General features: G+C 39.6%; 3 protein-coding genes across 5 annotated transcripts; 1 reads left to right on the top strand and 2 right to left on the bottom strand.

Annotated features, from left to right (window-relative positions):
• Window positions 1–2,720: 2,720 nt before the first annotated feature.
• Window positions 2,721–5,910, bottom strand: zgc:162780 (uncharacterized protein LOC555377 homolog). Its single transcript, XM_037686326.1, has 7 exons — window positions 5,695–5,910; window positions 5,463–5,620; window positions 5,390–5,392; window positions 4,556–4,772; window positions 3,377–3,480; window positions 3,076–3,213; window positions 2,721–2,817 (listed from the first exon to the last, which is right to left on the bottom strand). The coding sequence occupies exons 1-7, from the start codon at window positions 5,803–5,805 to the stop codon at window positions 2,721–2,723; spliced, it is 828 nt and encodes a 275-aa protein (XP_037542254.1). The 5' UTR covers window positions 5,806–5,910.
• Window positions 5,911–12,496: 6,586 nt separating this feature from the next.
• zgc:162396 (uncharacterized protein LOC555292 homolog) lies at window positions 12,497–20,670 on the bottom strand. Of its 3 annotated transcripts, none has more exons than XM_037686324.1 (7): window positions 20,502–20,670; window positions 17,886–18,204; window positions 17,638–17,798; window positions 16,625–16,841; window positions 14,476–14,576; window positions 13,019–13,156; window positions 12,497–12,906 (listed from the first exon to the last, which is right to left on the bottom strand). In XM_037686324.1, exons 2-7 carry the CDS (start codon window positions 17,994–17,996, stop codon window positions 12,816–12,818), a joined length of 819 nt encoding a protein of 272 aa, XP_037542252.1. In that variant the 5' UTR covers window positions 17,997–18,204; window positions 20,502–20,670; the 3' UTR covers window positions 12,497–12,815. The 3 variants fall into 3 exon arrangements, with proteins under 3 accessions (XP_037542252.1, XP_037542251.1, XP_037542250.1); XM_037686323.1 differs by lacking the exon at window positions 20,502–20,670 and adding an exon at window positions 18,325–18,383 and having other exon boundaries at window positions 17,886–18,208; XM_037686322.1 differs by lacking the exon at window positions 20,502–20,670 and having other exon boundaries at window positions 17,886–18,355.
• A 4,996-nt stretch (window positions 20,671–25,666) lies between these two features.
• Window positions 25,667–26,602, top strand: LOC119419025 (olfactory receptor 1019-like). The gene has a single exon (XM_037686321.1). It carries the CDS (start codon window positions 25,667–25,669, stop codon window positions 26,600–26,602), a length of 936 nt encoding a protein of 311 aa, XP_037542249.1.
• Window positions 26,603–27,195: the final 593 nt, after the last annotated feature.

Genomic DNA, 27,195 nt, shown 5'->3' with positions numbered 1-27,195 from the left:
AGTTGTTGATTTTTTTCAGGCAGACTTTTTATTTTTCTTGTCAGCCTTGAGTCCTGCTGGTACTTTCAAGATCCAAACTGGACAGATTTGAGGGCATTTCACTGGTCTGTGCTTATGAGCCTCCTCCAAGGTCGTCTCCAACATGATGCTGGCGAGTTCCAGAAGCCGCAGGTGGCCTGCGATTCTCACAAATCGCTTCTGTCTTACAGTTTAGCTCATAAATCAGCTGATTTTGAGTACTCGAAGCACGAACCAAACCTTCACACAGACTCGGCAGTTTTGCCATTGCCAAAACTGCTGCTGCCATCCTGCAGGTTTGAATAGAAGTTACTGAGTTGGCATTAGTGACATTGAACAGATTTTATTTTTTTACCTCACACTCGGGACTAAAAACATCACCTGAGCATTTGTGTTTCTGTTTAATTATCCTTCACTGATCGAAATATGGTTGGATGTGTTTTGACTCAAACAAATGAGCAACCAAATGAGGTCCAGCTCTTTTTTGTGTGTGTATTCAATTATGACCTCTGCAGAGTAGAAGTGGCAGTCCTTTATAATTCATGATCATTAGCCATTGAAAATCAGAAATTACAGCACATCTGTAGTCTTTGTGTGACAAACGACGGCAGGCAGAGGGTTTTATTGACAGCGTATTGTGTGGAAGGCCACCATTCAAAAACAGATCGATGACAATAAATCACCTAAAGCTGAGCGGGTGCCATGTTTTGTCAGCAAATCTCATCCCAGCGGAGGAACAGCCATCGATTCCAGCTGTAATCTTGCAGATCAAAGCTTGATGTTTCTAAGTGAACTGGGAAGATTTTTAGCTTCATAGATCTGCAGCGACAGACAGAAGGAAGACTCTGATTTGCCAGATGGCACCACATTACTGCACTCCTGCATTTATTTAACTGAGGCTACAGAGTGATGTAAACATCTTCGAACTGCAGGGAGGAGCATTTAAAACCAATTACCAAACCGATAAAATTAAAATGGCACATGACGGTTTTTAGTAGTTTTATGCAAAATGTGATTTGTTACATTGTAAAATTGACTGCGTTAGTAATTTTTGTGTTAAGGGTTGACTAGCTGTACCATCTTAAGTGAGGCTGACTACGAATGTTAATGAGTTGCAGAAGTTCCCCCAGAGGTTACTTTCCGAGAGTCTTGATACTGTTAATAATCCAGGTAGAAAATCCTAACAAGGTCAAGTCCGGTCATCTGGAGAATCCATCCAAATGACCTGACTTAACCTTGTTACTTTCATTAAAAATCTATCCTGTAGTTCATGCGATATTGTTGACTAGTTGACTCCAACAGTTACTGGCAAAGTGTTAAAAAAAATATGTTGCATTATCAATTAGAGCTTAGAATACATGATGAAGGTGATTCTCAGTGACTACCACACTAAATTTTAGCTAAATGTTTGGAAAATTGGCTGTGTTCGTTGTTTTTGTGTTGGCAAAAATCTATGAGGTGTCGTGAAGTTCTTGAAGAGGAGCAGACTCCAAGAATCAATCAGTTTTAGATTGTTACTTTCCCATAGTTTGATAAAATCCATCTGCAGTTCAGTTCAGTTTATTTATATAGCCCCAAATCCCAACAGAAGTTGTCTCGGGGCACTGAACAAAAACGTTTGCGAACATTATAAAAGCTAACTAGTAAAAGTTATCTATCTAAGGAAGCCAGCAGATTGAGCTGACGCTTCACTCCGTCACAGTCTATAAACCCGAGCAAGCACATCGGCAACAGTGGAAAGGAAAAACTCCCTTTTAACAGGAAGAAACCTCCAGCAGAACCAGTTTCAGGACGAGCGGCCAACTGCTTCGACCAGCTGGGGTTTGAGAGGAACAGGAAGGAGAAACATACAAACACAGAATGGCAGGTCCAGCTGGACTTTGTATTGGAGGAAAGACAAAAAAATGTTAAGAGAAATAATTACAAATACAAACAGGCAGAGTAGAGCAAGTAAAGACAACAGCAGAATGAATAAATGTAGTCAGTTTATCCTCCAGCAGTCTAAGCCTATAGCAGCATAACCCAAGCCGAACCTAACTATAGGATTTATCAAAAAGGAATATGTATCTCATGTGGTTCATAAGATATTTTGTTAACAGTAAAGGCAAGCAATAAAGGAAAAGGCAGCAAAAATACTACTGTAAGCCTTCGGGCATTAATATAAAAAGACTAAAAACATTTAGCATCAAGGGCAGCAGGAGAGTTTGAGATATTTACACACTTTCCACTTCATCTGTTCTTCCAAAGGTGACAAGAATCAAAGGGAGCTTTGATCAAATGCCTCCCTCTAGTGGCAAACTGTCAAACTGTCTCCAAAACAAATTTAAACCCATGTTCACCTCAGATCAATCTATCAACCTTTATTTAGACAGGTAAATCCCATTGAGCCTCGAGGACTCATTTACAAGAGAGACCTGATTACAGATGTTTGTGCTCTTTTAAGTAAATTACTCAAATTATTTTTAGCATGTCTGTCATTCCAGTCTTAGCTCTTTACAGAGTATCAGAAATGTTCACATGTTGATGTGTAAACATAAATGTGTCTATAACAACATACATAATGTGCTATTTTTAATGTGCCAAAAAGAAAAAAAAATCACATATAAGTTGGAATAGTATAAGCATCTGAGAGGCATTTTCAAAAGAATAGTTGATAAAACTAGAAAAAAAAAAGTGCTTCTGAGTTTGTTTGGTGGCATTGGTCACGCCTCCTCGGGTTTGCAGGCCAGAAGGTAGAAATATTTTACATCCACCATCACCTCCGTCTCTGCAGAGCTCACTTTCATTACAGACATCAACCTGAAAAAAAGGAGATGCGAGAAAATCAGAATTTACTGCCTTGATTTACCAACAAGCTGTTTTAAATGAGTCAGAATCAACCTTAAATGTAAATACAGAGATTTCAACCTGGATTATCATCAGATTAATTAGAATATAACACCCAAAGCTGAAACTATTCCTCTATGTACATTCTGAAGTGTTTTATAACTGTGAAAAAAGCATCATTATCAGCAACCTTGAAAATGTCTTAATTGCATAGCTTTAAGTGCAGCTGACCTCTGACAGATGTCCTGGGACAGTTTGTGGGCCCTTTGAGGGTCCTGTTTCAGCAGAGCCTGATAACAGGAGAAGGACTCCACCAGCCCCATGTAGCTGGACAGAGGCATCAGTTGTGTGTTCAACACACACCCATGCCTGCAAAACGACAAAACACATGCAAACTGTATGCATATAAATCTATATATAGCAAAACAGCTTTGATATGTCACTGATGAAGAGAAATACTTGTAATCCCCATGATTCTGACCACGTGTGGAAGCTGGATTATATTAATGACCAAAGACAACCGGCCACTCACCATTCCTTTTCAGGATATGGAATCAGTTCAAACGCCTCTCTGTACATCTCAATGGAGCTTTGACCGAGGAGCGGACTGCGGAACGGACGCAAAGCTGCATAAAACTGATTTCACATGAAAAACAGCATCACTAACAGCACAACGAAAACATTTACCATGCTATGATTTACATTATATTCGTACAGGTGTAAAAACTGATCGATGATATGTGCTGCTGATCTCATGCTGCTGATTATTTCATGCTGCTGCATTCATTCGTACTCATCTACTCACTCGTTCGTGCTGCTGTTGTTCGGCGTATTGTTTTTATTGTATTCTTAGTTCAGCGTATTTCTTAGTTTACATCTTAGATCCTTATTAATGTTGCTTTTACAATTATATTCTTCCTGTTGTTGGATGTAACTGGGACCCTGTACACAATTTCATTCCACCTCATGTACCACATGCAATGCAAATGACAATAAAGAACCTTGAATCCTTGAAATCTACTGTACATCCAGACAACTAATAAAAGCCCTTTACTTGCTTTTACTTGTACATTACATTAAATTTATATCTTATTGGAAATAAGTCTGTGGGAACATACATAAACATAAATATAATCTGACATGCTTTACTGTAAATATCCACTGGATGGTAATGCTGCACTGTCAGCTAAGATACTGAAGCACTTTCCATTATAAAATGGACTTGATCGTTAATTTTAGAGCGGGTGGGGGTTCTAAATCTATTTTAATGTGTTTGTATGTAGACTTTAGACTTCTACTTGTTTATAGTGAGTTTCTTGGATGACAGCATATTTTGTACAGCTAGTATTTAAGAAATTAAGGGAAAAAAACAAGTAGAGGATAAGTGGAGCGCCTAAACTTAATTACCTGCTTTCAGATAACGTTTATATTCATTTCAAGGCCTGATTTTTTTCCACAGGTTTAGAGTTGATCAACTAAAAATTTACTCTAAAAACGGTTCGGGCTGAAAATGAGGGAAAAGCAGCCAAAGTCCAAAGAAACAAAAAAAAAAGAGTTGGATCACATTTCAAGAGATTACAGGAAAGTCAGTCTGCTTTGAAGCGAAACAATCAATGAGAAATGACTCAAGACTTTTGCACAGTGCTGCATCTGCCTGAAAGTGGGTTTGTTTCTACAGATGTGATGCCGTGTTTGTTTTAACTGCGTGCACCTCTCTGCAGATGTGGTTGAGAGCGTCCGAGCAGCCGTCAGAGGAGCTGAGCTCCATGTTCAGAGTGTAGTTGAGCAGAGCCAGGCAGCCCCGGGGCTTCAGGACCCGGTGGACCTCTTGGAGGAACCGTGGCCTGTCAAACCAGTGGAACGCAGACATGGCGGTCACCAGGTCCACTGAGCTGTCAGTGAAAGGCAGCTCTTCAGCCACACACTGTCTGAAGAAGGAACAGAACAAAATTATACTTTTCACTGAGGGTCAGAGTTTGGACAGCATGGAGCATCTCTTCTGACAAACATTAACCACGAACTGCAGGACCCTGCTCTTATGAAAAGTGGGTCATGCTGTGAGGCCCACATTGTTCCAGCCTAAATCAGCAAGGGTCACTGAATCAGCTGAGCTGGGCTTTACAATCTATCTGAAGCTCAATGGCTGTATCTTTCATGTTAAGATGAGAAAGTTAAAGCTGTTTTGGTCAAACCTTGCATGCTTTCAAACAAAATTGCAGGATGTCATCAAAGTATGTGTTGTGAATGGCTCTCAGCTACTAACACACCAAATTTTAGCTCAATATCCATAAATTTGCTCGAGTTACAGGTATTTTTGCGCTGGCTTTTTAGGATAATCTGTGGCAGCGATTTTAAAATGGGTTGACTCCAAAGGTTAGTGAGCTGTGCATGTGCATCCAATGATTCCTTTATGAGTTTCATGAACATTTATCCAGCAGTTCTTGAGAAAATTTGCTAACAAACAGGTTTATGTTTAACAGCACTCGTGTTGGGATTCAGTCTCAGCTTCTCCCACACCAAATTCTAGCTCAGGATCTAAACTGACCGACTTGTAGCCATTTTGTGTTTTGCGTGTGGTAACCATCTGATACTTTTGATTGCATATGTCTGAATCTTACCTGTATGTTATGTTTGGCTTGTGAGCATGTTGTAAAGCCAGTTCCAGTTGAGCAGGACTCACGTCCGTCCCCACCACAGAAGCAAAGTGTTTGGCCAGGAGCAGCGTGCCCTGTCCGGAGCCACAGCCCACATCCACTGCCAGCTCAAATTCACCTCCCTGAGAAAATCATCCATGTTTTCTCATCAAGTTTAATTTTAGATGAAAACCCAAAATGTCTACAAGTTTCTTACCTGCTTCTGTAGAAAGTCCAACACTTGTTGCATTAGATGATCTGATGGAGAGATCCTGTACTTCCAGTAGGTGGCTGCATGAGCTTTACCTTCATAAAGCCTGTGAGTCATAGCAGCTCGAGGCCTTTAGACGATTTTACCTGAATCCATTTTGTTTTTGCTTTACTCAGTAAAAAGAGCAAGTCTTCATATGCAGAGGGAGTAAAGTCCTTTCTGCCAGCCGTCAGACAAAAACCAAGGAAACGGAGAACAGTGGAGGAGGGGCTGGGAACTCAATACTGAATGACCAAGTTCTGCTTCAGCAAAACACTTGTGCGTTTGTCACGTGATGGCGTTTCTGTCAGAAGCACTGAAACTCATAGAAAAGGCACCATCATTTTATTTTTTTAAATTGCGCCGCTCAACGTGGCTGCATGTTGGAGCAGCTCTGTTACTTTCATCCTGAGATTTTGCTTTAGGGAACTTTAATTCCTCTTTTTCTGGATGTAAATCACGTTTTGTGGATGATTGTTTCCTCTGATGCTGTGTGTGACCTATCTGATCTGGTGGCTTCTCTCAAGTGTTGAAACGAACGACAAGGAGCTGCTCAAGTTGGCATCAGTTGTTTTCTTTATTTCGCCATCTGCATTTCAGACAATGGGCATCGAGGTAAGTTCAGTCTCTGGCATAAACAAGCTCCTGCAAGGAGGAGCCATAATGTTACGCAAGGGAAATTCCCACCACACTTTCTCATGGACTAAACATTCTTAAACACGACAAAAACGATAGAATAGCTGAACTAACGTGCCCTAGATTAAGCATATTTCAATAATATGCAAAAACTAAGACCATAAACATATTCTATAAAATGCATAAATAATATTTCTTTATCAAATAGCAGAGAGACATTACCTCATCAGTGATCCTCATGACTCTGAGGATTACCCATAATACCCCGCTCTTTCTATGGTGAATGTAATATAACTTTTTACCAGCAGATGGTGCATTTTAGCAGGATTTAACCTGAACCATTTTAACTATGTTACATATATCCTGATGCATGATCAAAGATGTTCACATCCTGGATAGAGAGGAACGATGGTTTGAGAGAGGAATAAAGGAGGCCATCTTTGTGAAAAGAAACCGTCCATCATTAAACAGGGGTGGAGGCCTACGTGTTCAACTGTCCCCCTCTTACAATGCTGTGATTGCTAGTATCACTCAGCCCTCTGTGAACAGTAAACAGCCATCAGTGTGCTAATGATCCATTGTTAGGCTGATGGTCCTTCTTGAGCATGTGATCAGCTGGTTTTGGTTGTCAGCAGCAAAACTGGTTGATCCACCCTGAGACGGTGCTATTTAAGAGACTGAGCTGAATACAGCTCCTCAGACTGAGGAAGTCTCTCGGATGAGAGACGAAACGTTTCTACATTTTTTTGTTGATTTGCTTTGTTTTGTTTTTTTGAATGTCCAGAGGACCAGATTTAACTTTTTTAGATATGTTACATACACCCCCCTTAAATTCTGCTAAAATGGGGATGTATCAAACAAATACACACAGCACTAAAATAAAAGTGTGATAAAGAGAGCACATAGTAGTCACATCAGTTCAAAACTTCCCCTAAGGAGTAATGCTAGCAAGAGTGCGGCCAATACTCTTACCAACACAGACCCAAAAGATGTCATTTACACCTTTTGATATACAACCATTGCTCTACAAGGCAATCACTGAGAGAAAAAAAAATCTTCCAAAGAAAAACACAAATCTACCCTGCAAACATGGTCTTTACAAAGGAAAACAGAGAGTCCACAGTTGACATTGAATCATCCACAACCTGTTCATTCATTTCACATATAAGTCTGGCTGGAGGCTTAACAGGCCTACCCAACCTAGTACATAGCCGAGAAGGCTGAGTGCAAACAACATCAGTTACGGGCAAGGCTAATTTTGTGTCAGTACTATGTTCAGCTGGCAGATGATGCTGAATGAGCTTAGAGTGGACAGATGCAGTTGTAAGGTTGGAAACTGGTTCAGGAGAGTTCGACAGTCATCCACAAGACGTATTTTGTGCACAAAATCTGTAGCATCCCCACAGTCCATTTTATGCCGAGAAAAGATGTATTCATACTGCTGAATGATTTGCAATAACTTGTTTTTCCACTCAAGGGAGACTTCACAAGACGACAGGTCCAAGTCCTGGAGTCTGATGTCACTCAGAATATGAGACATCTCCTCGTCAGTTACTGTTGTCTTTACAGGGTCTTTGGTGTACTGGGTGTTGGATTGGATGCACTCAGGTTTGGTGAAGTCATGTACAGAAACACAAGTGGACACATCAGCAGCTTTTGCATTTCTTCTCAGAGTTCGGGGCTGGAGAGTAACAAACCTTTTGAGTTTGGCTGTGCCCACTTTGATAGGTTTCATATCCGAGGCACCGGACATCGAATCTGACAGCAGAGACATTAAACAGGGCAAATTATCTTTGTGAATGCCGCTCTGAGAAGAACAGACAGTTGTCTCATCACAAGAGATTTTAATTTGGGAAATCAGCCATCTGATAGCATTATTGCCCAATATCATTTCATCAGTTTGTTCTGGAACCACTAAAACAGGGATTATGACATTAAAGCCAAAAACTGTTAGAGTGAGTTCATACAATGCAGAAGGTGTGACGACATGATCTCCACATCCAACAATTACAAAATCAGCAGCTGGTTTCTTATCCAGGTTCATGAGATAGCTTGAAAGTTTTGCTTCAGCTTCCTCACTGATGGTGCATGCCATTGATCCACTGTCAACCAAGGCCTTGAGGGAATGTTTGCTTCCAACAGTGACTTGTGTGTAGAACAATCTGTCAGTCTTAGAAAGTCTCTGAGGGGCTTGCACAATCAGTGTATTTTGTGGTGGAACTTTGCTGCTGTAATTAAGGTACAGTGTCTCACAGTCATCATCAGAAGAATCCAAGGTGGGAGCGTCACTAAGACGATCTGCGCTGTCCTCCCCTCCATGCAGATCTCTCAGTTTTCCGGCTGGCTATGGGAAGGCAGCTGCTCTCTCTGGTGGCAGTTTCGACTTGAATGGCCAGGAAGATGACAGAAGAAGCACAGATTATTCTGGCGGCAGTGCGTACGTGTAGTGTGGGAATTATCATTACACACAGAACATGGTATGTCGTTCAGTCCTTTAATATTCGGCAAACGACTTTTAACAGGTTGCCTTCTGCCAGACTGGGAGTTGCTTTGGGCTTGAAGTAGCACTTTCTCCAACATGCTAATCAGTCTTTCCATAGTGGAATTGTCTGGGGCTACACATTGTTGCAGTTCTTGTTTATGTGCAGATGTGGGCACCGTGCAGTCCACCTCTGCTCGGTTCACACTGATCCTGCTTTCTTTCTCAACAGACCGCAGTCCCTTTTCCATATGATACTCATCCAACACGTCCTGAACAAGATGGATCAGGATCTCCTCAGCCTGGTGTTCCTGCTGTACACCACTCTTTTTGATGTAATTTCTCATTGAGTCCTCCCATTCATCAACTGTAACTGTATCAGAACTCTCCCCTTTAAAAATAGGTGGTTCCTTCACCTGGCTTCTGGAGACAAGCTGGACCTGAGAAAGATCTAGCGAGCTGCATGGGACTTGATGGCTCTCATTTTGAGTTTTTTTCACTGCAGTTCCACTCGGGTTGCTCGAGTTCAGGTGTGCCATAACACTATCAGCCAGCTGTTGCCCTATTTGTTGGACTATAGTGCTCATCTGATCCACTAGCCCAGCATTATTAACATGAGAATCTGGGATGGATGTGCTAGAGCACTGAGGAGGTTGAATATTAGGACAGGTCTGACTACTGGGTGTGACAGCTTCCCCGGTCACAAATGAGTCATTTACAGTATTTACGTCGAGTAATGGACTACCCAATGTTTGGTCACCCAATGAAAATGGAACAGGGGTGTTAAAGAACCCCCTACCTCTACCAATACAGAGTGGAGTCACATTTGATTGTCCAAAATTACTGGAACTCATTTTGACAGAAGTCCAAGAGCATTCAAAGAAATATCCTTTCACAAGGATTTATAAACACACTCAAATGTGCTACTTAGACTATTGTTGAAAACCCAGATGGTACAGTAGAGCTCCAGCGACGTGAGGATCAGAAGTCACCAGCCCGGTCCGATGTAGTTCTGGACGAGTCACGGCACCAATGTGACCTATCTGATCTGGTGGCTTCTCTCAGTGTTGAAACGAACGACAAGGAGCTGCTCAAGTTGGCATCAGTTGTTTTCTTTATTTCGCCATCTGCATTTCAGACAATGGGCATCGAGGTAAGTTCAGTCTCTGGCATAAACAAGCTTCTCGTCAGTGATCCTCATGGCTCTGAGGATTACCCATAATACCCCGCTCTTTCTATGGTGAATGTAATATAACTTTTTACCAGCAGATGGTGCATTTTAGCAGGATTTAACCTGAACCATTTTAACTATGTTACATGTGCAGCTGGAAGGATTTTTACTGAAACTTTTTTAGTTTTGGACATTTGTTATGATGCGTAACCATGGCAACAAGGCAGTTTTCTACAACCAACAGCAGCTGATTAACATCTCAAAAGCTTAAATAATATCTCAACTACAGCCCCAAATCTCAAATGAGTTGAAAAGGATGTTCTGTGAACGCATTCTCATCTACCTGCCAGCTGTGCTCGAGTGCCTGACCACTGAGATCCTGGAACTAGCAGGAAACATGGCTCGTGACAGCGGATCATCCCTCGGCACCTACAGTTAATTGTCCGCAGTGATGAGGAGCTCGGCAGGCTGCTGGGAGGAGTGGCCATCACTCTGGGAGGAGTTCTGCTCGGCATTCGGGCGGTCCTACAGCCCGGGGGAACCGAGAGGTCAGCCGAGTCTGGGTGGACGGATCGGACAGCATCTGCAGCCAGTTTCTTAGGATCCACCGTGGGATGGATCTTTAAAGAGATCCTTCCCATCTACAGCAATCAGCATCTAGAACAACTCAATGAAATGAGGATAACGAGTTACAACAACAAATAATTTCCCTTTGGGATTAATAAAGTATTTTTGAATTGAATTGAATTGAATCAGTGTTCCTAAAAAGCCCCCGATCTGTTCTCACTGCTTTGGGACCTGTACAGAATTAGTTTTCTTAGGTCTGGAGATTTAGTTACTTTATAGTGTCTCTATAGTAATTCTGGCTGCTGCGAAGATCAGAGCTATGGAAACTGGAAAATAAAATTATGCATTCAGCATTTAAGATCTGCAAACAAGCAAATTCAGTGTAGTGTCTTTGTCTCACTATATCAAGCACATGGTGGAATTCCTTGTTCACCTGAAGTGGAAAAGGCAATTCATAAAGCTCATAACGAGACCAGTTTCATGAACAGACATGAAACTAGAGAACTGGATTTTTTGTTGAAAACTTATATTGTTGCCGACACTCAAACATGTCAACCCTGATGCTTGCAACAAGACATTTGTATCCTTCACTGTGTTTGAACTGAGCCTCTGACATGTATTTTTTTTTTATTTGTATCTAAATCAGAGAGGAAACCCAATCATGATGTAGTCTTTAATCTGTCAAGCTTTGCTTGTTAAACTTGGTTTGATTTTAGAAAGTGGCATCTGAGTAGAACGTCCAGAACTACAGAAATTTTCTTTATACAATATACTTTAAATAAAAAAAAAACTATCTTCAGATGGAAAAAGTATATTTTTGTACTTCTTGGGACTCGCTCTTTCTTCACGCTTGATCAGAACTGTTCAGGATGGTTGGGTTTAGGGGGTCGTTCTGTTGTCTGTCCCAGCAGTCAAGATGTGGGCACACCCAGGATAGGTCCCAATTATAGGCCACAGTAATGAATGTGGAGGGTCATTAACAGAAACTAATGGTTCCTTCCAGAGCATTATTCAATTATTCAGTTAAGAGGCCCACGAGGACCAAATAAATAGTCAAGTGAAATATTTATGAGCCCTCAAAGTAAATAAAGTCTTAAACAGCAGAAGCAAGTGAAAATTCCTGAATATGCATTTTTATTTATATACAGCCAAACATAAGCAAATGGATAGTCAATTTTAATATTAGATCTGAGTTGGCCCATTTCAAGGTGAGCTTACAGAAACGGCCATAAATCAGTTGTATACATCTTAAGCTAAACTTTATGGTAGTTGCATCTCCACGATATACTGGGTACCAACACGTCCTGCAGGATTTCACAATACTGAATAAAGTTTCCCAAAATTTGATGAAAACACCGAACCCTGATCCTCATCATAAAAATGATTTCAATTTAAAACTATGGCACAAACGGCAGCTGGTGATGAACATTTCTTTCAGGCTAGCTAGGCCTTTGATATTTCAGCATAGTACAAGTATAGTATGATTGACAATTTATATTTTGGAAACATACACCATACATTATGACTTTTATAAATTATGTTAAGCATTTAAGGTACCGGGTTCTATCCCCAGTTATTGCACATCTCGTGGTGTCTCCCAAGCAGGACACCTTATCCCCAGTTGCTCCCCGAGCGCTTTCCATAGCTGCCAACTGTGCCACATGGTGGTGGATGGGTTAAATGCAGAGAGCCAATTTCACCATTGCATGAGAAAATACAATGACAATACACAACACATTATTATTATTTACAAAAATGAAATAAATCTCCAGAAACATGCTCAACCAGAGATGAAATCTGAACTCCATTCTCATTGAATACATCTAATATGTTTATTTTTAACTAAGGTTGGACTGTAAAAATCTGAGTAATACAAACTCATCTCATATAAAAGTCAAACTTAATGATGGTAGCAATAAATAAAAAGGTCATTATAAAAATGTGCAAAGTTCCAAAACTGTGGGTGAAATATACGGACTTTATTTAAACAAATTAACATCGGCATGTGAGATATAAAAAATATTTTGTTCAGGTCTGTGAACTCTGTGCAAACTATCAAAAGCATAACAAGTTTGTTGTTTCAAACTTTGTTCAAAAGATTTTGTGAAACAAGAATTTGAACATTAATTGAGAAAAATCAAGTCATAATCAACATGTAGACTTTTAAACATTATGCATTTGTTTGATACATAAAGCACTTCCTAAACTACAAGTGTGTGTTTAAGCTGTTTAGGATTATAGCGGTTTGGATGCCAAAACACAGAAATATGCCCAGTCCCGTTCAACTTCAGTATCAGGAGAAGTGACTCCCATTACATCCAAGATCCTGGAAGCGGAACAAAAACAGGAAAATATTAAATAAATGGTTCAGAAAATGATTATTGTGATTAGTCATATTGATTATATAGAATTCCAGTGTTTGTGTGTTTCAGTGTAACCTTTTCTGAATGTTGGCCAGCAGATCTTCAGCACCCTGTGGGTCTTTCTCCTCGTAGGTCTGGAACATGGACCAAGTTCTGATGAAGCCAACCAGGTTCCTCACAGAGAGCAACGTTTTTACTGGAAAATTATCCATCCTGTTGGAAGAAAATCATAAAAAAAAAAAAAAATTCAAGAGGGACAACATTATCGCATTTCTAGAAGAAATACATTATCCAATAAATACAAGTATGTGTGTGTATGTGTGTGTGAGCGCACCACAACACTGGACAGATTAATAAAATTCGGGACAATAATCAGTAGATGAATATCTACAACAGGACTATTCAACTGAACTGCTCGGGAAGCACAGTTTCGAAAAGCCAGCAGCTCAGGGGCCGAACATGGAGCAATTAAAGTCATTATGTAAATGCAATAAAACAGAATCCAAAACCAAAAAAAAATAATTTTTTAATCAACTCATTGGTGGGCTGGACTGAAGTCACCCGCGGGCCTGAAGTGGGCCACCGGTCGCCAGTTGAATAGCCCTGATCAACAACCTATAAAATTTTAGACAACACAAGTCAAGATTCTAACAAAGTTAAGTCAGGTCCTCTGGATGGATTTAAAAATATAATAAAAAATGATTTGTTGAAATATTTCATCTCATCTAAAAGACTTTGTCCATCTGAGGAGCTGCAATAAATTCAGTCTTATAAAACAGAACCTTCTCATAGGGGATCAACCAGTTTGCAGAGGACATCCAGAGCTAGCTGTTCACATGATAACAGAGGACCATCAGCCTAATAATTGGTCGTTAGCATCCTGATGGCTGCTTGCTATTCACAAGAGAGCTGAGTGATACTCGCAATAACATCATTGTAATAAGGGGAGAGTTGAACACAGAGGCCTCCGCCCGTTTAATGGACTAGTTCTCTTCACAAAGATAGTTTCCATCTCTCCTCTCTCAAACCAGCGTTCCTCTCTATCAAGAATGTGAACATCTTCATCCCTGAAAGAGTCAATGCTGGCCTGGAGATGAGTGTAGACCAGAGTGCTGGCCTGATGATGTTGCTCTTCTGTACTGGGCCATCCTTTTGGCCCAGACAAGTCAAGATGGAGACCACAGCCAACTGATCTTGGCAAACAAAATAATCAAATTTACAGTTGAGCTAAATTTTGATGTGGTAGTAGCTGAAAGTTATTTACAACACAATCTGAGCATCGACATGTCAATTATACCAATATCACACAAGGATCTGACAAGATTGGTTGCAACTAGGGCTGACAAGAGGTCTTCGAGGAATGAAAAGACCTTTAATTATGGATTAAATTAGCTTTCTATCAATGCTGACTTTTGAACTATTATTCACATCTTTAAACTGAAAGGGAGTGTATTTTAATGACATTTCATCAACATTAAAATGTTTCCAAGAAAGTGGAATAATATAAAAAGATAAAAATCTTACACTGTTACCTGCGTTTTTCTGGGTAAGGAATGGCAGAAAACAGGTCTTGCAGTTTACCTTCAGACACGGCGACTGGGTTGCTCGTGTACGGCTGCAGCACCTGTTTCACCTGAGGAAAAGTGACAAATGGTTAAAAAAAAAAAATTCCTTTAACACTAATTCTACAGATTTCCAAATTACAGCCGGGTGTGGAAAAATAAATAAAACTGAATTTCGTGATCAAAATTAGCTTTCAGATTTTGAATTTATCAGCTGATTCAACTAAAAACATGACTATACAAAAAATACTTTTGAACAAAAAAAAAAGCTCAAACCGTTCATTATAAAGAGGAAGTGGTAGAACATCTCACACTGAAATCTGTGTTAAGGATTAAATAAAACCATTTTAACAATAGAGAATAGAAAGGAACACTAACTGAGCTTTGTTCTGGATCGTCTGCTTGCCTGCTATAACCGGGTATCAGATTTATTCTCACAGCTGGAAACAATCCAACGTTTAACTGAATGCTTACTGTTAAAGTTTAAGTTAGAACATGTGAAATGACAGTGTATTGTTTAGCTTGCTGTATCTGACACGATGAGAACTGCAACCATTACATACATAAAACCATTACATACAACCATTACATCTCTCCATTTGCAACTGGGTACTAGACTTCTTAACAAACAGGCCACAGTGAGGATCCACAACTTCTCCTCCTCCACCATAACCCTCAGCACTGGTTCTCCTCAGGGATGCGTGTTGAGCCCCCTCCTGTTTACTCTGCTCACATATGATTGTGCAGCTACCCATTCAGGCTGTCACATTGTAAAGTTTGCAGATGATACAGCGATGGTGGGATGCATCACAAACAATGAGTCCAGCTACAGGCAGGAGGTGAAACACATGGAGAGCTGGTGCTAAGAGAATAACCTTCACATCAATGTGAAGAAGACAAAGGCGATAATTGTGGATTTCAGAAGGAACAAACACACCTACAACCCCCTGAACATAAGAGGATCTGTGGTGAAGTGGTCTCCAGTTACAAGTACTTGGGTGTACATATGAATGACAACCTCAGTTGGGGCAATAACACTACCAGACTGATCAAGAAAGCTCATCAGAGACTACTTCCTCAGGCGGCTGAGACAAGGTGGTCTGGGAAGCTCAGTCCTCACCTCCTTCTACAGGTGTGCAGTGGAGAGCATCCTGTGCTCCAGCATCAACGTGTGGCATGGAAGCTGCACAGCTGCAGAAAGAAAAGCTTTGTAGAGAGTGGTGAAGGCTGCACAGAAGTCTGTTGGAGTCACTCTCCCCACCATCACAGACATTTACACCTCCAGATGCAGGAAGAGAGCAACCTGCATCATGAAGGACTCCACTCACCCAGCACACACAATTTTATAGGTAGTGTTCAGACTGTTCCTTCCTACTTCCTAGTAAGTTTAAAGTTACGTTTTTATGGTTGATAAAATGCATCGCGGCTCGCGTGTAAAACCAGAAGTGTATTTTAGTTATCTTTATATAACCCTTTTGCTAAACCTAACCTTACACCTGACCCAGCCCACTGACACTAAACTTAACCCCTTTACCCTTGAGTCTTAACCTAACCCTGAATTCAGCTAGCAGCTGCTGCAGAATTCAGATACATATCCATTTTAATATTGCATTGGGCTCTACATTAAACATGATGGCTTCACAGTGAGTTTCAGCATGACCATACTTCCATGGTGAAATAGGCATCGAAGTCCTCGAAGCATGGAGGCATATTTTTGCTATGAGGCCTGTGTACACCGGAGTGACTTGGCGAGTCAGGACTACAATGGTGATTGTGACATAGTTATGAAAACAGATGGTAGAGACAGGATACCTGTGGCGGTAGCATTGTGCTAGACTGGTATGATCTTGTAGCATCTGGCTGCATCCTGGTAGGTGTGTAGAATGTGGTGGGGGTGGACTGTAGGAGTTTCTCAGGGATATAGAAGGTAGAAACACCCCATATTGGTCAGTACTAAGAGCGTAGCAGGAAATGGATGTTTTCCAAATTTGCTGCAATTCAGCCACATTCCAAAATGGTTTTGAGAGCATAGAGGGGTCATCCAGTGTGAAAAGCGCCAGAAACAGTGCACATGGACTACTCGTGTGCAACGAAGAAACTGCATTCCATCTACACCTACCTCTTGATAGATCTGGGTGATTCCATCTCCACAGTCCTTGTAGTTAAATCTGACATTGGTGTCACTGAAGCCCAGCAGAGCAATGCAGCCTCCAGGTTTCAAGACCCGGTTCGCTTCGGGCAGGAACTTGGACTTGTCAAACCAGTGGGCTGCTGAAGCTGCTGTCAACAGGTCTACAGTGCCATCTTCAAAAGGAAGGTCCTCTGCTGTCCCCTGACTACAAATGCAACACAAACACATAAATTTATTGATAAATAAAAGTCAAGTGGAGTGGTGCAGAGGTGGAGTGGTGGTGTTTTTTTTTTTGTTTGTTTTTTGTGGTGGTGCATAGGTTAGAGAATGTGGGCCTGTGATCGGAATATCGCCGGTTCAAGCCCCGGTACAGATAACATCAAAAATGTGGGTGGGGTAGGTGAAGCACCCACACCTGCCCCCACTCTCATTCACCCCACCCTGAGCCCATGAGCAAGGCCTTTAACCCCATCTGCTCCCTAAACAGGTCTCTCTTGAAAAGGAGTTCTCATGGCTCAATGAGACTACCTGTATAAATAAAGGGTAAATGAAAGTGATCAACTTAGCTTTTGTATTTATGAGCTATGCAATTATTCAACATATAATTTCAGGTCATTTTCAGCATTCAAAATCTTACAATACTGTATTTTCCAGCCTATAAAGTCACAGTTTTGAGTAAACAATTGTTTTTAAGTGTTAATCTTGTTCAATTCTTGTTAAAGTCCTCCTTTGCAGTGTGCACTCTCCCGCGGCTGCCATTTGGCAACCAATCGATTTTTGGCACAACACCGGCCCACATTTCCGGGTTGTCAGCGGTGACGTGCAACAAACGCGATGCGTCAGCGGTGACGCATAATAGACGAGACTTACACGGTGAAGCAACTTATTTATGTTTTTTCCACTTTATTAGACATATTTGGACTGATGCGACTTATACGGCGGAAAATACGGTATATAAAATATATTCATTATGTCCATCTGTGTGACCTCTTGACACTTACCGGTATGTAACGTTGGGGTCTCCTGGCACAGTTCTGGCCTCATCCACCTGGTTCTCGCTGACATCCATGCCGACCACTTCTTTAAAGTGTGGCGCCAGCAGACGAGTAAACTGACCTGTTCCACATCCCAGATCTACTGCGAGCTCATGTGGTTGTCCTTTCTGTGGGTGGAAACAGATATGTCCTGTCAGAGCTAAAATAAACGTCATTTTGAAACTTTATATTCTTTCCTTACACCATTTATTTACCTTTGTGTCCAAGTACTGAATGATTACATTCTTGAGCTCAGCTGGAGGCGTAAAACGATACTGCTGGTAGATGGAAGCATGTTTCTTCCCTTCAAATAGTCTGTATGCCATTGAGAGGTTTTAATCTGTTGACTGCTGTAACTTGTCCAACCTCCCCCTCGTAGCAGCCTCTGCCGGATATCAAACTTTGTCTTTCTTGCTCAGCGACTTGCCTTTGCTCACAGTGCTCCTCTTGTTATTTCTTCGTTTAAAATCTGATTTCCAATTTGTTTCAATTGCTGTTTTTTTGGTCCAAACGCTTGCAGTTCCTCTTTGCAGTCTTGCTGACATGCAAGATCATAAAACAAACAGGCAGGAAAATGATTGGTGAGTCAGACACGCTGTAAAATCAAGCTGCGGTGTTAAACATTAGCAGTTAAGGAGAAAGCCGACTACATACAGTTCCTCACTAGCTGAAAGTTGCCTCTGATGTCAGTGGTCCTGTTAGGCCAGCAGTGGATTTGTCATCAGTGCGTCACAGAGGCAGGGCTTCCCGTTTAACCCCTTCATAGCACACTTCAGCACTGATGCACGTTTTTTACATCCATTTTACAGTAAAACAGGACTTATAGTCTGGTTCGCACTAATTTGCACATCAGGTAAGAATGTAACAAACCTACTTTTTTTTTCTTTAGTTTTTAAAGTTATAAAGTTTGAAAATGTGTAGTTTTTATGACAAGCCAGCCACATGTTAACTGCCTGTGAAGGCTTTTCAGCATTTAGCTTCAAGACTACCCTCGAACATTCAAGCATATTTTGTGAAAAGGAAAAGTTGTTATTATCTAAAGGGAACAGATATTTTTGTGAAACCAAAGTATAGGACTAGTTTAAGGGGTAGGTCTACTTCAATTCAGGGAATAGGTTTTTGGAATAGTTTGGATGATGATGTAAAAAAAATCAAAAAGTCAATGTTTATATTTAAGAAAAAGATTAAGAACATATTGTTGAATAGATACATATAGATTTAAGTTAGTTAATATCAAACAAAATATAAATGGAAAAATTGTGATCAGTTATGTAATTTTGTTGTATTATTTATAGATGATTATTGATTGAATTGATTGAATTGATTTTGTTTAAGGGGCAGAAATAATAAGATTTTTTTTCTTCTTCTGCTGCCTTTCATTTTATGTTTTGTATTTTACCCTCTTGTTTTGAAATTGTTATTGTGTTTTTAAATGAATAAATAAATTAAAATAAAATAAATAAGACAAATGAAGCATACCTTAAAGTAATCCATGTCACTCTCCACCTGGCACTTTTAAACAAAGACCTTGTGCAATCACTCAATTTTACCTGTACATTGTGCGAGTGTTGTGTACTTTTGTTTGTTTTTACGAGCCTTTGGGCTTTTTTGTGTTTGGTTATGTGTGTCAAGAGTACATTTCTGCATGCATGTTTAATGTCTGCACCTTCAGAGGAAACATTCTTAATTTTGCTGTGCATTATGAACTCTTTAGTATTTTAATTCACTGCATTTGGATATGTTCTTAAAATAATACATGAAACACTTTGTACACCAACAGCACAGGTTTTGTTCTGCCTATCAACACCCCCCCCCCCCCCCCCCCCCCTCTCTTGATAGTTCAGAACTTTGGACCAATTTATGTTTTTATTGTCCTTTACAAAACGGATTGTTCGGGGGGGAGAGACTCCAGTGAACAAGAATGTCAAATAAGTGGGTATGATTTTTATCATTTGTTTCAGTCACTGATGATTAGAGCCTATCAATTAATTTTACCCTAACAAAAGTTAGGAAACAAGTTGTCAAAGCTGCAGCTATTACAAACATGATTATGCAACTCAGTCGTTGGTTCATAGCCGAGTTTACTATAAGTTTCTGTCTTTCCCCCCTCCCTCTTGACCACTTGCTAAAAAGAACAGTGTTTTGCTGTTTTGTTAACCAGGATGGTCCACAGAGGAAGTAAGGGGTGTTTAATGGCTCCTGAGGGACACTGATAATGACCTATTGACCATTTCCAAATGAAGCAGTGAACATGAAGTTATCCCTCGGGCTTTAATTAGTTGTGAAAATATCAGAGGAGTAAAGGTAGGCATACAGCCCTCCACCCGCCTCCCTTATGGCTTATTCTCTTTGAGTGCACCTTTCATCACCTGGAGAGAAACCAGTCATTGTGTTGTGGCAGCAGTGGACAAAGAAGCTGAGGGACTTCAGAAAGTTGTTACAGTTTGCTTACATCATTCTCAACTGGTTCGTATGTGGACCTAAAAATAAATAATTGTTCTAAATGTTATTGATCAGCCAGACGATTTAAACTGACACCTGAATAATTTGACAGACTGGCTGAATGTGACATTGGTTTACATTACTGGCTGCGCACAAAAACACAGTTCAAACCACTACTGCTTGACGTCACATGTAACCTTTTGAGTTGCCCCAATAGAAAAGGCCACATATTTAAGGCTGAATCATAATAGCCCTTATATTATTAGCCATGATAACTAATAGCTATTATTAAAGTTATTTATTTCTCATAATGATTTGATAATACTTGAAATAATGTTGCTCACAATGGTGCTCACATATACCTGATTAAAAAGATATTAGGACCTTACCTCAATTTTGAAAACTTTTTCTGTCACAACTAGTTGTGAATTAACTTAAATCCTTGAAAGATGTAAAAAATAGGGCAAAACTATAAAACAGGAAATTAAATGGGGATAGTACAGAAGCAAGCAATGCATGAAAAGTATTAAGAAGTGGGGATTGTATAATGTGGGAGTTCTGATTAGTGAAAGAAAACAGGTGTGCTGATAAGGCCTGGGACGCAGGTGGATGAGGAGCTAAAACAGGCGGAGGTGGGAACATCTAGTAAATGTGTAAACACAAAACTAAAGAACCAAAACCCCAAACCAGTACATTTTCTTCAGTACATTTTGCAAGAAAAACTTCAAAATTTCCAAATCAAGCTTAGACCTGCACTAAATTCTGTCATGTGGTGTGTTTGGGAGGGATTTTACAAGCAGTTGTGACCTTTATTTTTTAAATAAGCACCAATACAACTCATTTTAAACCTTTGTTCACACATTTGCGCCTGAATATTAATTTATTAGTGAAACCGTCAGAATGCTAACTTACTTGATTACTTGAGATAAACATCATGATCAGGTCAACAGCAAGACCGTTAAGTACATTCAGCTTTAATATGTACAGTAGAAACTCGCATGAATAATTTTACAATTAACCAATAAATAGTGTTGACTCAGGAAAATCAAGATAAAGATTCACCTGGACTCATGCTGAATTTTTTAGACTAACAAAATTAATGGAATTACATTCATGAGCTAATATGGATTTGGCCATTTTTGCAGATTATGGGTAGTTGTTTTATCCTTTCCCTTATTTTCTGCTTTTAACAAAAATGTCAGCTTTAACACTTTCCAGTAAAAAAACAAAACAGTTTTTATTTATGCTTTTATGTTTAAGAGTTGAAAGTTTCTGTTGAGTGTAACAATGCCCTTTACCCACCACCAGGGGATGCTAAAACACCAGTAGCACCTCCATTTTCATGTTTAAAAATCTGATTTTATATAATAAACATCAAGCGCATTTAAATATATGAAAGATACAACAATAGACATGAAAGGTTTTCATTATTAAGACTTCTCACAACAGGTGAAATCAGTATTCAGAGCATATAAAGTGGTGATTTGTTTGCACAATCTCCATGAAAAATCTTAGATTTCAATTCAATAAAATTCAGTTTTTTTATAAAACACCAGGTCACAAGAGAAGTTGTCTCAGGGCACTGAACAAAACATTCACATACATAAAAAAAAAATTAAATAAAAGGCCATTTAGTAAAACCAGGTTGTGGATGAGCGGCCATCTGCTTCGACGGGCTGGGTGTTATGGTCCTGATAAGTCCAGGTATAAATGGCAGGACGCACAATATATGAAGCCCAGACGGTTGTACAATTTAGACAAAGCTTTAATTATCAGTCAAACATCTGAACATAAATGCAGACTGGGAGGCCTGGTTAAAACAAAAAAAAGAGGGAGAAGCCCCGAACCAGTCAGCAGTTGACTGTCAGATTCGGGCCGCTCCCCTCGTCCTATGACCCAGGGACTACAATCAAAAACCATTAACTTAAACTGCACAGGTGACTCCCAGTCCCAACAACAAATAGCTCAACAACAAGATGGTGACAAAGTGCAATAATCTGTAGTCGGAGCGGGGACGACGCTGGAGAAGAAAGCCAACAACCGTCAGATCAACGTCTCCTCTGGCCTCCCTCGCTCGTCCATCAGGCGGAGCTTGGTCCTTTTAAGCCACCTTCAGCCAATCAGCTGTGCAGAGAGACAGCATATGAATTAGTTAGACACACGTGGACATAACTGACACAGGGACACGTCACACTGGGGTTTGAGAGGACAGGAAGGAGAAACAGACAAACACAGAATGGCAGGTCCCGGTGTACTTTCTATTGGAATAGGGTGACCAGACGTCCCCGATTTCCGGGGACAGTCCCCGTTTTGGACGACCTGTCCCCGGCTAAAGCTGTCTCTGGAAATGTCCCCACTTTTAGCGTGTTATGAATGAGTGAAATTGTGTCTTATTTATTATGTTTTAAGTATTTCACTTTACTATGATCTGTGGATAGTGGTGGCACAGAGGTTAGAAAAGGTGGGTCTGTGATCGGAAGGTCGATGGTTCAACTCCCTAGACCGACAACATCAAAATGTGGGTGGGAAAGATGAAACACCCACCCCTATCTCCACCCTCACTTGCCCCACCCTGGGCCCTTGAGCAAGGCCCTTAACTCACACCATCTGCTCTCCCGGGTGCCCTAGATGCAGCTCTCTGCTCCACACAGAGGGCTGTGGTAGCTCGGCAATCTGTGGTTGTGTCAGGAAGGGCATCCGGCGTAAAAATAATTGCCAGGTCTTCATGCGACTTAGTTTGCTGTAGCGACCCCTAATGCAGGGAGCAGTCGAAAAAAAAAAATTTTTCTGATCTGACTGTGTTTATGCTTTTTAGTTATTATTCCTTGACATTTGACACAGGGTGATCTGATTTAGTATTTCATTATTTCTAATTATGTTTTTTTATATATATTTTTTTTTATTCCATGTACTGTAATTATATATTGTCACTTTTTATTTGATGCTGTGATCTTGTTAAGCACTTTGGTAACAGTTACTGTTTTAAATGTGGTATATAAATAAATCTAACTTGACTTGACTCTTACTTTATTCAGACCTCCATGGCTACCATGGCTGATGGTTCTTCAGATAGAGGAGGCCTCTCAGAGCCAAATTAGGTCAGCCAGCGCTGTTTCTATTTCTTTGTGAACAAATCCATTCCACTTGATTAATAGAACACTCAAACCACTTGTTTTGCCATGCACTCTAAAATAGTTATTGAATCAAGTGTTAAAGTAGATGTTTAACAACCCATTAAAATACACCAGTTGCAGGAAATGACATCTACTTTATTAAAAAAAATTAATGGGAATGGTATTGAGCAAGTTACTTCTCAAGGAAGCTCAATCCTCATCAAAGCAGATATTATACAATTGAGAAGGAAACACTTGCATTACTCCTAGCATTGCAGTGTTTTGAAGTTTATCTTGGCTTGAGTGTGAAACCCATAGAGGTTTTCTCAGACCATAACCCACTTGTCTTTCTTTCCAGGATGTACAATAACAATCAGCAGCTTATCAGTAGGCTTTGATTATCTAGGAGCATAACCTCTGGATTTATCATAAAAAGTGGTCAGAGAATGTCCTGACTGACACGCTGTCACTTGCGCTATGACCCCTGGTCATTTCTTTGAATGTTCCAAACATTTTGTTTGGACTTGTAAGGGTGGGGGTGTCTGGAGGACTGTGTGTTTGAACTCACAACCTCGACATTTCTAAGTACCGCACGCTGACGATTACCAATCTCTGTGTCTAGGGGTATGATTCTCGCTTTGGGTGCGAGAAGTCCTGGTTTCAGATCCCGGACGAGGCCCCAGTTGTTAAGCCCCCACATCCCACTTTTGGAGAAAGGGCGCATTAACATGACGACCACAATGCATGGACAGAGTCTTTGTAATAGTGAAAGAAAACCACAACTTTTTTGTAGCTTTTAGAGACATTGGAAGGAGAACACAAAATAAAGCTTGGTTTTATTTCTTCACTTTTACAAGGACTCTGTCAATTTCTTGTGGTTGTCATGGTAATGCCTCCTTCCTCCAAAAAAAAATGGGAGGGGGGAAGGCATAACAAACAGTAAAAAGCTATTAAAATTAAAAATAGTGTTATAAAAACAATAAAATCAAAGTGCCATATAAAACAAGGTAAAATATTAAAAACAAGAACATATTAGCTTAGATTTTTTTATACTGGAGGCTACAAAAGGTTTGTTGAGACAATTTAGTATCTCATGCTTATCTGACATAGGAGCAGTCGACAAATAATTGTGATGGCAGATCAGATGAGTGAGTGCTGCTATCAAGATATGTAATAGTTTTCCAGAAGCTCTTAGAATGGTTTAGATTTTTGGAGGTCTGAGATAAATACTAGTTTTGTTTTGCTGCTTTACAGCGATTCCGTAATTGACAAAATTGCAACCAATGGGTGTCCGAACCAGTCTGTCCTGCTGTTGCCCAAAGCTGATCCCTCCTGTGCAAGAGGTCAGCTAGTTCAAAAGTAAACCAGAGGTTATCCTGGCCCTTTACTCTGAGCTGGCAAAGTGGAGCGTGTTTATTTACAAAACGAATGAAACTATTAAGAAAATAGTTTCAAGCAAGATTCACATCATCAATTAATGATATGCCATGCCAGTCAAAGTGAAACAGAACCCAAAGAAAGGCTTGTTCACAAAAATGTTTCATATTTCATTTTAGAATCGTTCTAGGTTTAAAACGAGGCATTTTTGTGAGTGTAGATAATGACCAACTGGCCATTGAATACAGAGTGCAGTGGTGGGTACGGTAGTTACAACCAGTTATGAACCTTAGCACGCCATGGTAGAAGGTATTCAACATCTATACGGAGTTGGTAAGGGCAATCATGTAAATAATATAGCCATAATCAATAGATGGTATGAAAGTGGCAGTTACAAGGCATTTCCTGGCATTCAGAGTTAAACTAGATCTATTTCTGAAAAAGAAACCCAGTTTCAATTTCAGTTTATTTCTCAAGTTTTCAACATGTGGCTTAGTGCATCAATTAAAATTCCCAAGATGTTGTTCACAGTTATTCACATTTAATAACGATAAAACAACAGACACATACAAACACACACACAGGCACCAACATTCACATGTACTGTCACATTTGGGGAACTAAAAGCCTAACTTAACATGTAAATCTGACTCAAGGAAGGAACAAAAATAATTGCCTATTTAATTTTTTTTTAATATGTAAAGCATTTTTCTTGTTAAAGAAGGCAAAAAATATTTTAGTAACCTTGATCACTACAGCTAACAAACTGTGATGTCAATAAGAAAATAATTTAGAGTCAGTGGTAGTGATGACAATGACACTTTACTTCATATCTCTTGATTCTAATTTCTTCATCAATAGTCAGATTTTAAAGTTTAACTTTGTTTACATAACAAAACAAAAAGGATATCCTGTGCCTGGGGGGATGAATCGGACTAAAGAACAGTGATTGGTTGTGAAATCCCTGTTTGACTGATACGTAGTCTAAAATAGGTTGTGCCTTCTTAGCAGAAACTGCATAAAGACCAGATTTTCCATTCGAGGAAAGAGCTAGTTTTCCAACAATGATGACTAATGTTTCTGTGATTTCAGTGATTTTTCTTTCAGGTCTAAATGAAACAAAGGCTCTTCAGAAATCAACTATTTTCGTTTTCACTTTAATGTGTTACTGCTTAATAATTCTGGTAAATGTGTTTCTTATTTTGATTATAATCTTGGACAATACTCTCCATGAACCAATGTACACTTTGCTGTGTGCTTTTTGCATGAACGGTCTTTATGGAACAGCCGGTTTTTACCCTAAGTTTCTGTGGGATCTGCTCTCTCCCATTAATGTCATCTCTTACTCAGGTTGTCTTTTTCAGGGTCATGTGTTTTTCTCTTTTGGATGCTGTGAGCTGTCGATGCTTGCTCTCATGGCCTATGACAGATATCTGGCTATATGTCAACCACTTAAGTATCACACTCTCATGTCAAAACAGAGAGCCATAAAGTTAATGTGCATTTTTTGGTTAACACCTGTTTGCATTGTTTCTGTGAGTACTTTTCTAACATCTAGGCTGAAGTTATGCAGCTCATCTATAAACAGACTCTTCTGTGCAAATTGGAGCATTGTAGCTTTGGCTTGTTTTCCAAATGAAACTTTTATAAATGGGGTAGTTGTATATTTTGTATTAACAGTATATGTACTCCATGGTGTCTTTATTGCTTGGTCATATGTATATATTGTTAAAAGATGTGCCAAATCCATGGAGAACAGGGCAAAGTTCATGCAAACATGTGTCCCACATTTAGTCTCCTTGATGACTTTTATTATAACCACAATGATTGACGTTACTTTTATGCGTCTCGTTTCTCAAGAACTACCCAAGAATATTCAAAACTTTGTCACAATAGAATATCTAATTTTTCCTCCCATTATAAATCCACTCATTTATGGGTTCAAATTGACCAAAGTTCGAAACAGAATTTTTAGGTTATTTGCGTCTGAAAATAAATAACATTAAATTTAAATGTTGAAGAAATACAGTCTTACATAAGTACACAATGTCCTGTCTTGCAGATGCAATTATGTTAGTTTACATGGTTTATGAACATATAAAAGGTCAATTTATGAAAGTCTTTGGACCAGTATGTACATAAAATGGACTGCTCATGAAATTAATGCTTTGAGCTTAAAGTTGAATTTGTACTTTTGGCTTCAATAATGTTTTCATTTATTATGCAAAGCTTTGTTCACTGATATCAAACTGACGTCACTAAATTATGGAAGATTAGAACAGACTTAGCTGCTAATATATATGATTTGGTTGTATTGAGACCTCTAAAAACAAGCTTTGTTGTCTCAATATATGTTCTAAAGAAAAAAGAACAAGCTTTTTTCTTTATTCTTTTTTTTGTTATGCATTGATTTATTTGTTTTATTTCAAAAACCTAGCTTCATCAATTATTATCAACAGCATGACACTTGGAGATTATCATGTTTTGTCGAGGATCATAACCCAAATGCAAAAACCAAACTAAAATAACTTTAAGGTATTATAAATAAGCTAACATGACAGTAACCCCACCGAGAAGATAAAATTAAATTAAA

This window comes from Nematolebias whitei, chromosome 13 (genome assembly GCF_014905685.2).
Source record: "Nematolebias whitei isolate Nwh7 chromosome 13, NemWhi1, whole genome shotgun sequence".
Taxonomy (NCBI): domain Eukaryota; kingdom Metazoa; phylum Chordata; class Actinopteri; order Cyprinodontiformes; family Rivulidae; genus Nematolebias; species Nematolebias whitei.
This window is presented reverse-complemented; position numbering and strand designations above follow the sequence as displayed.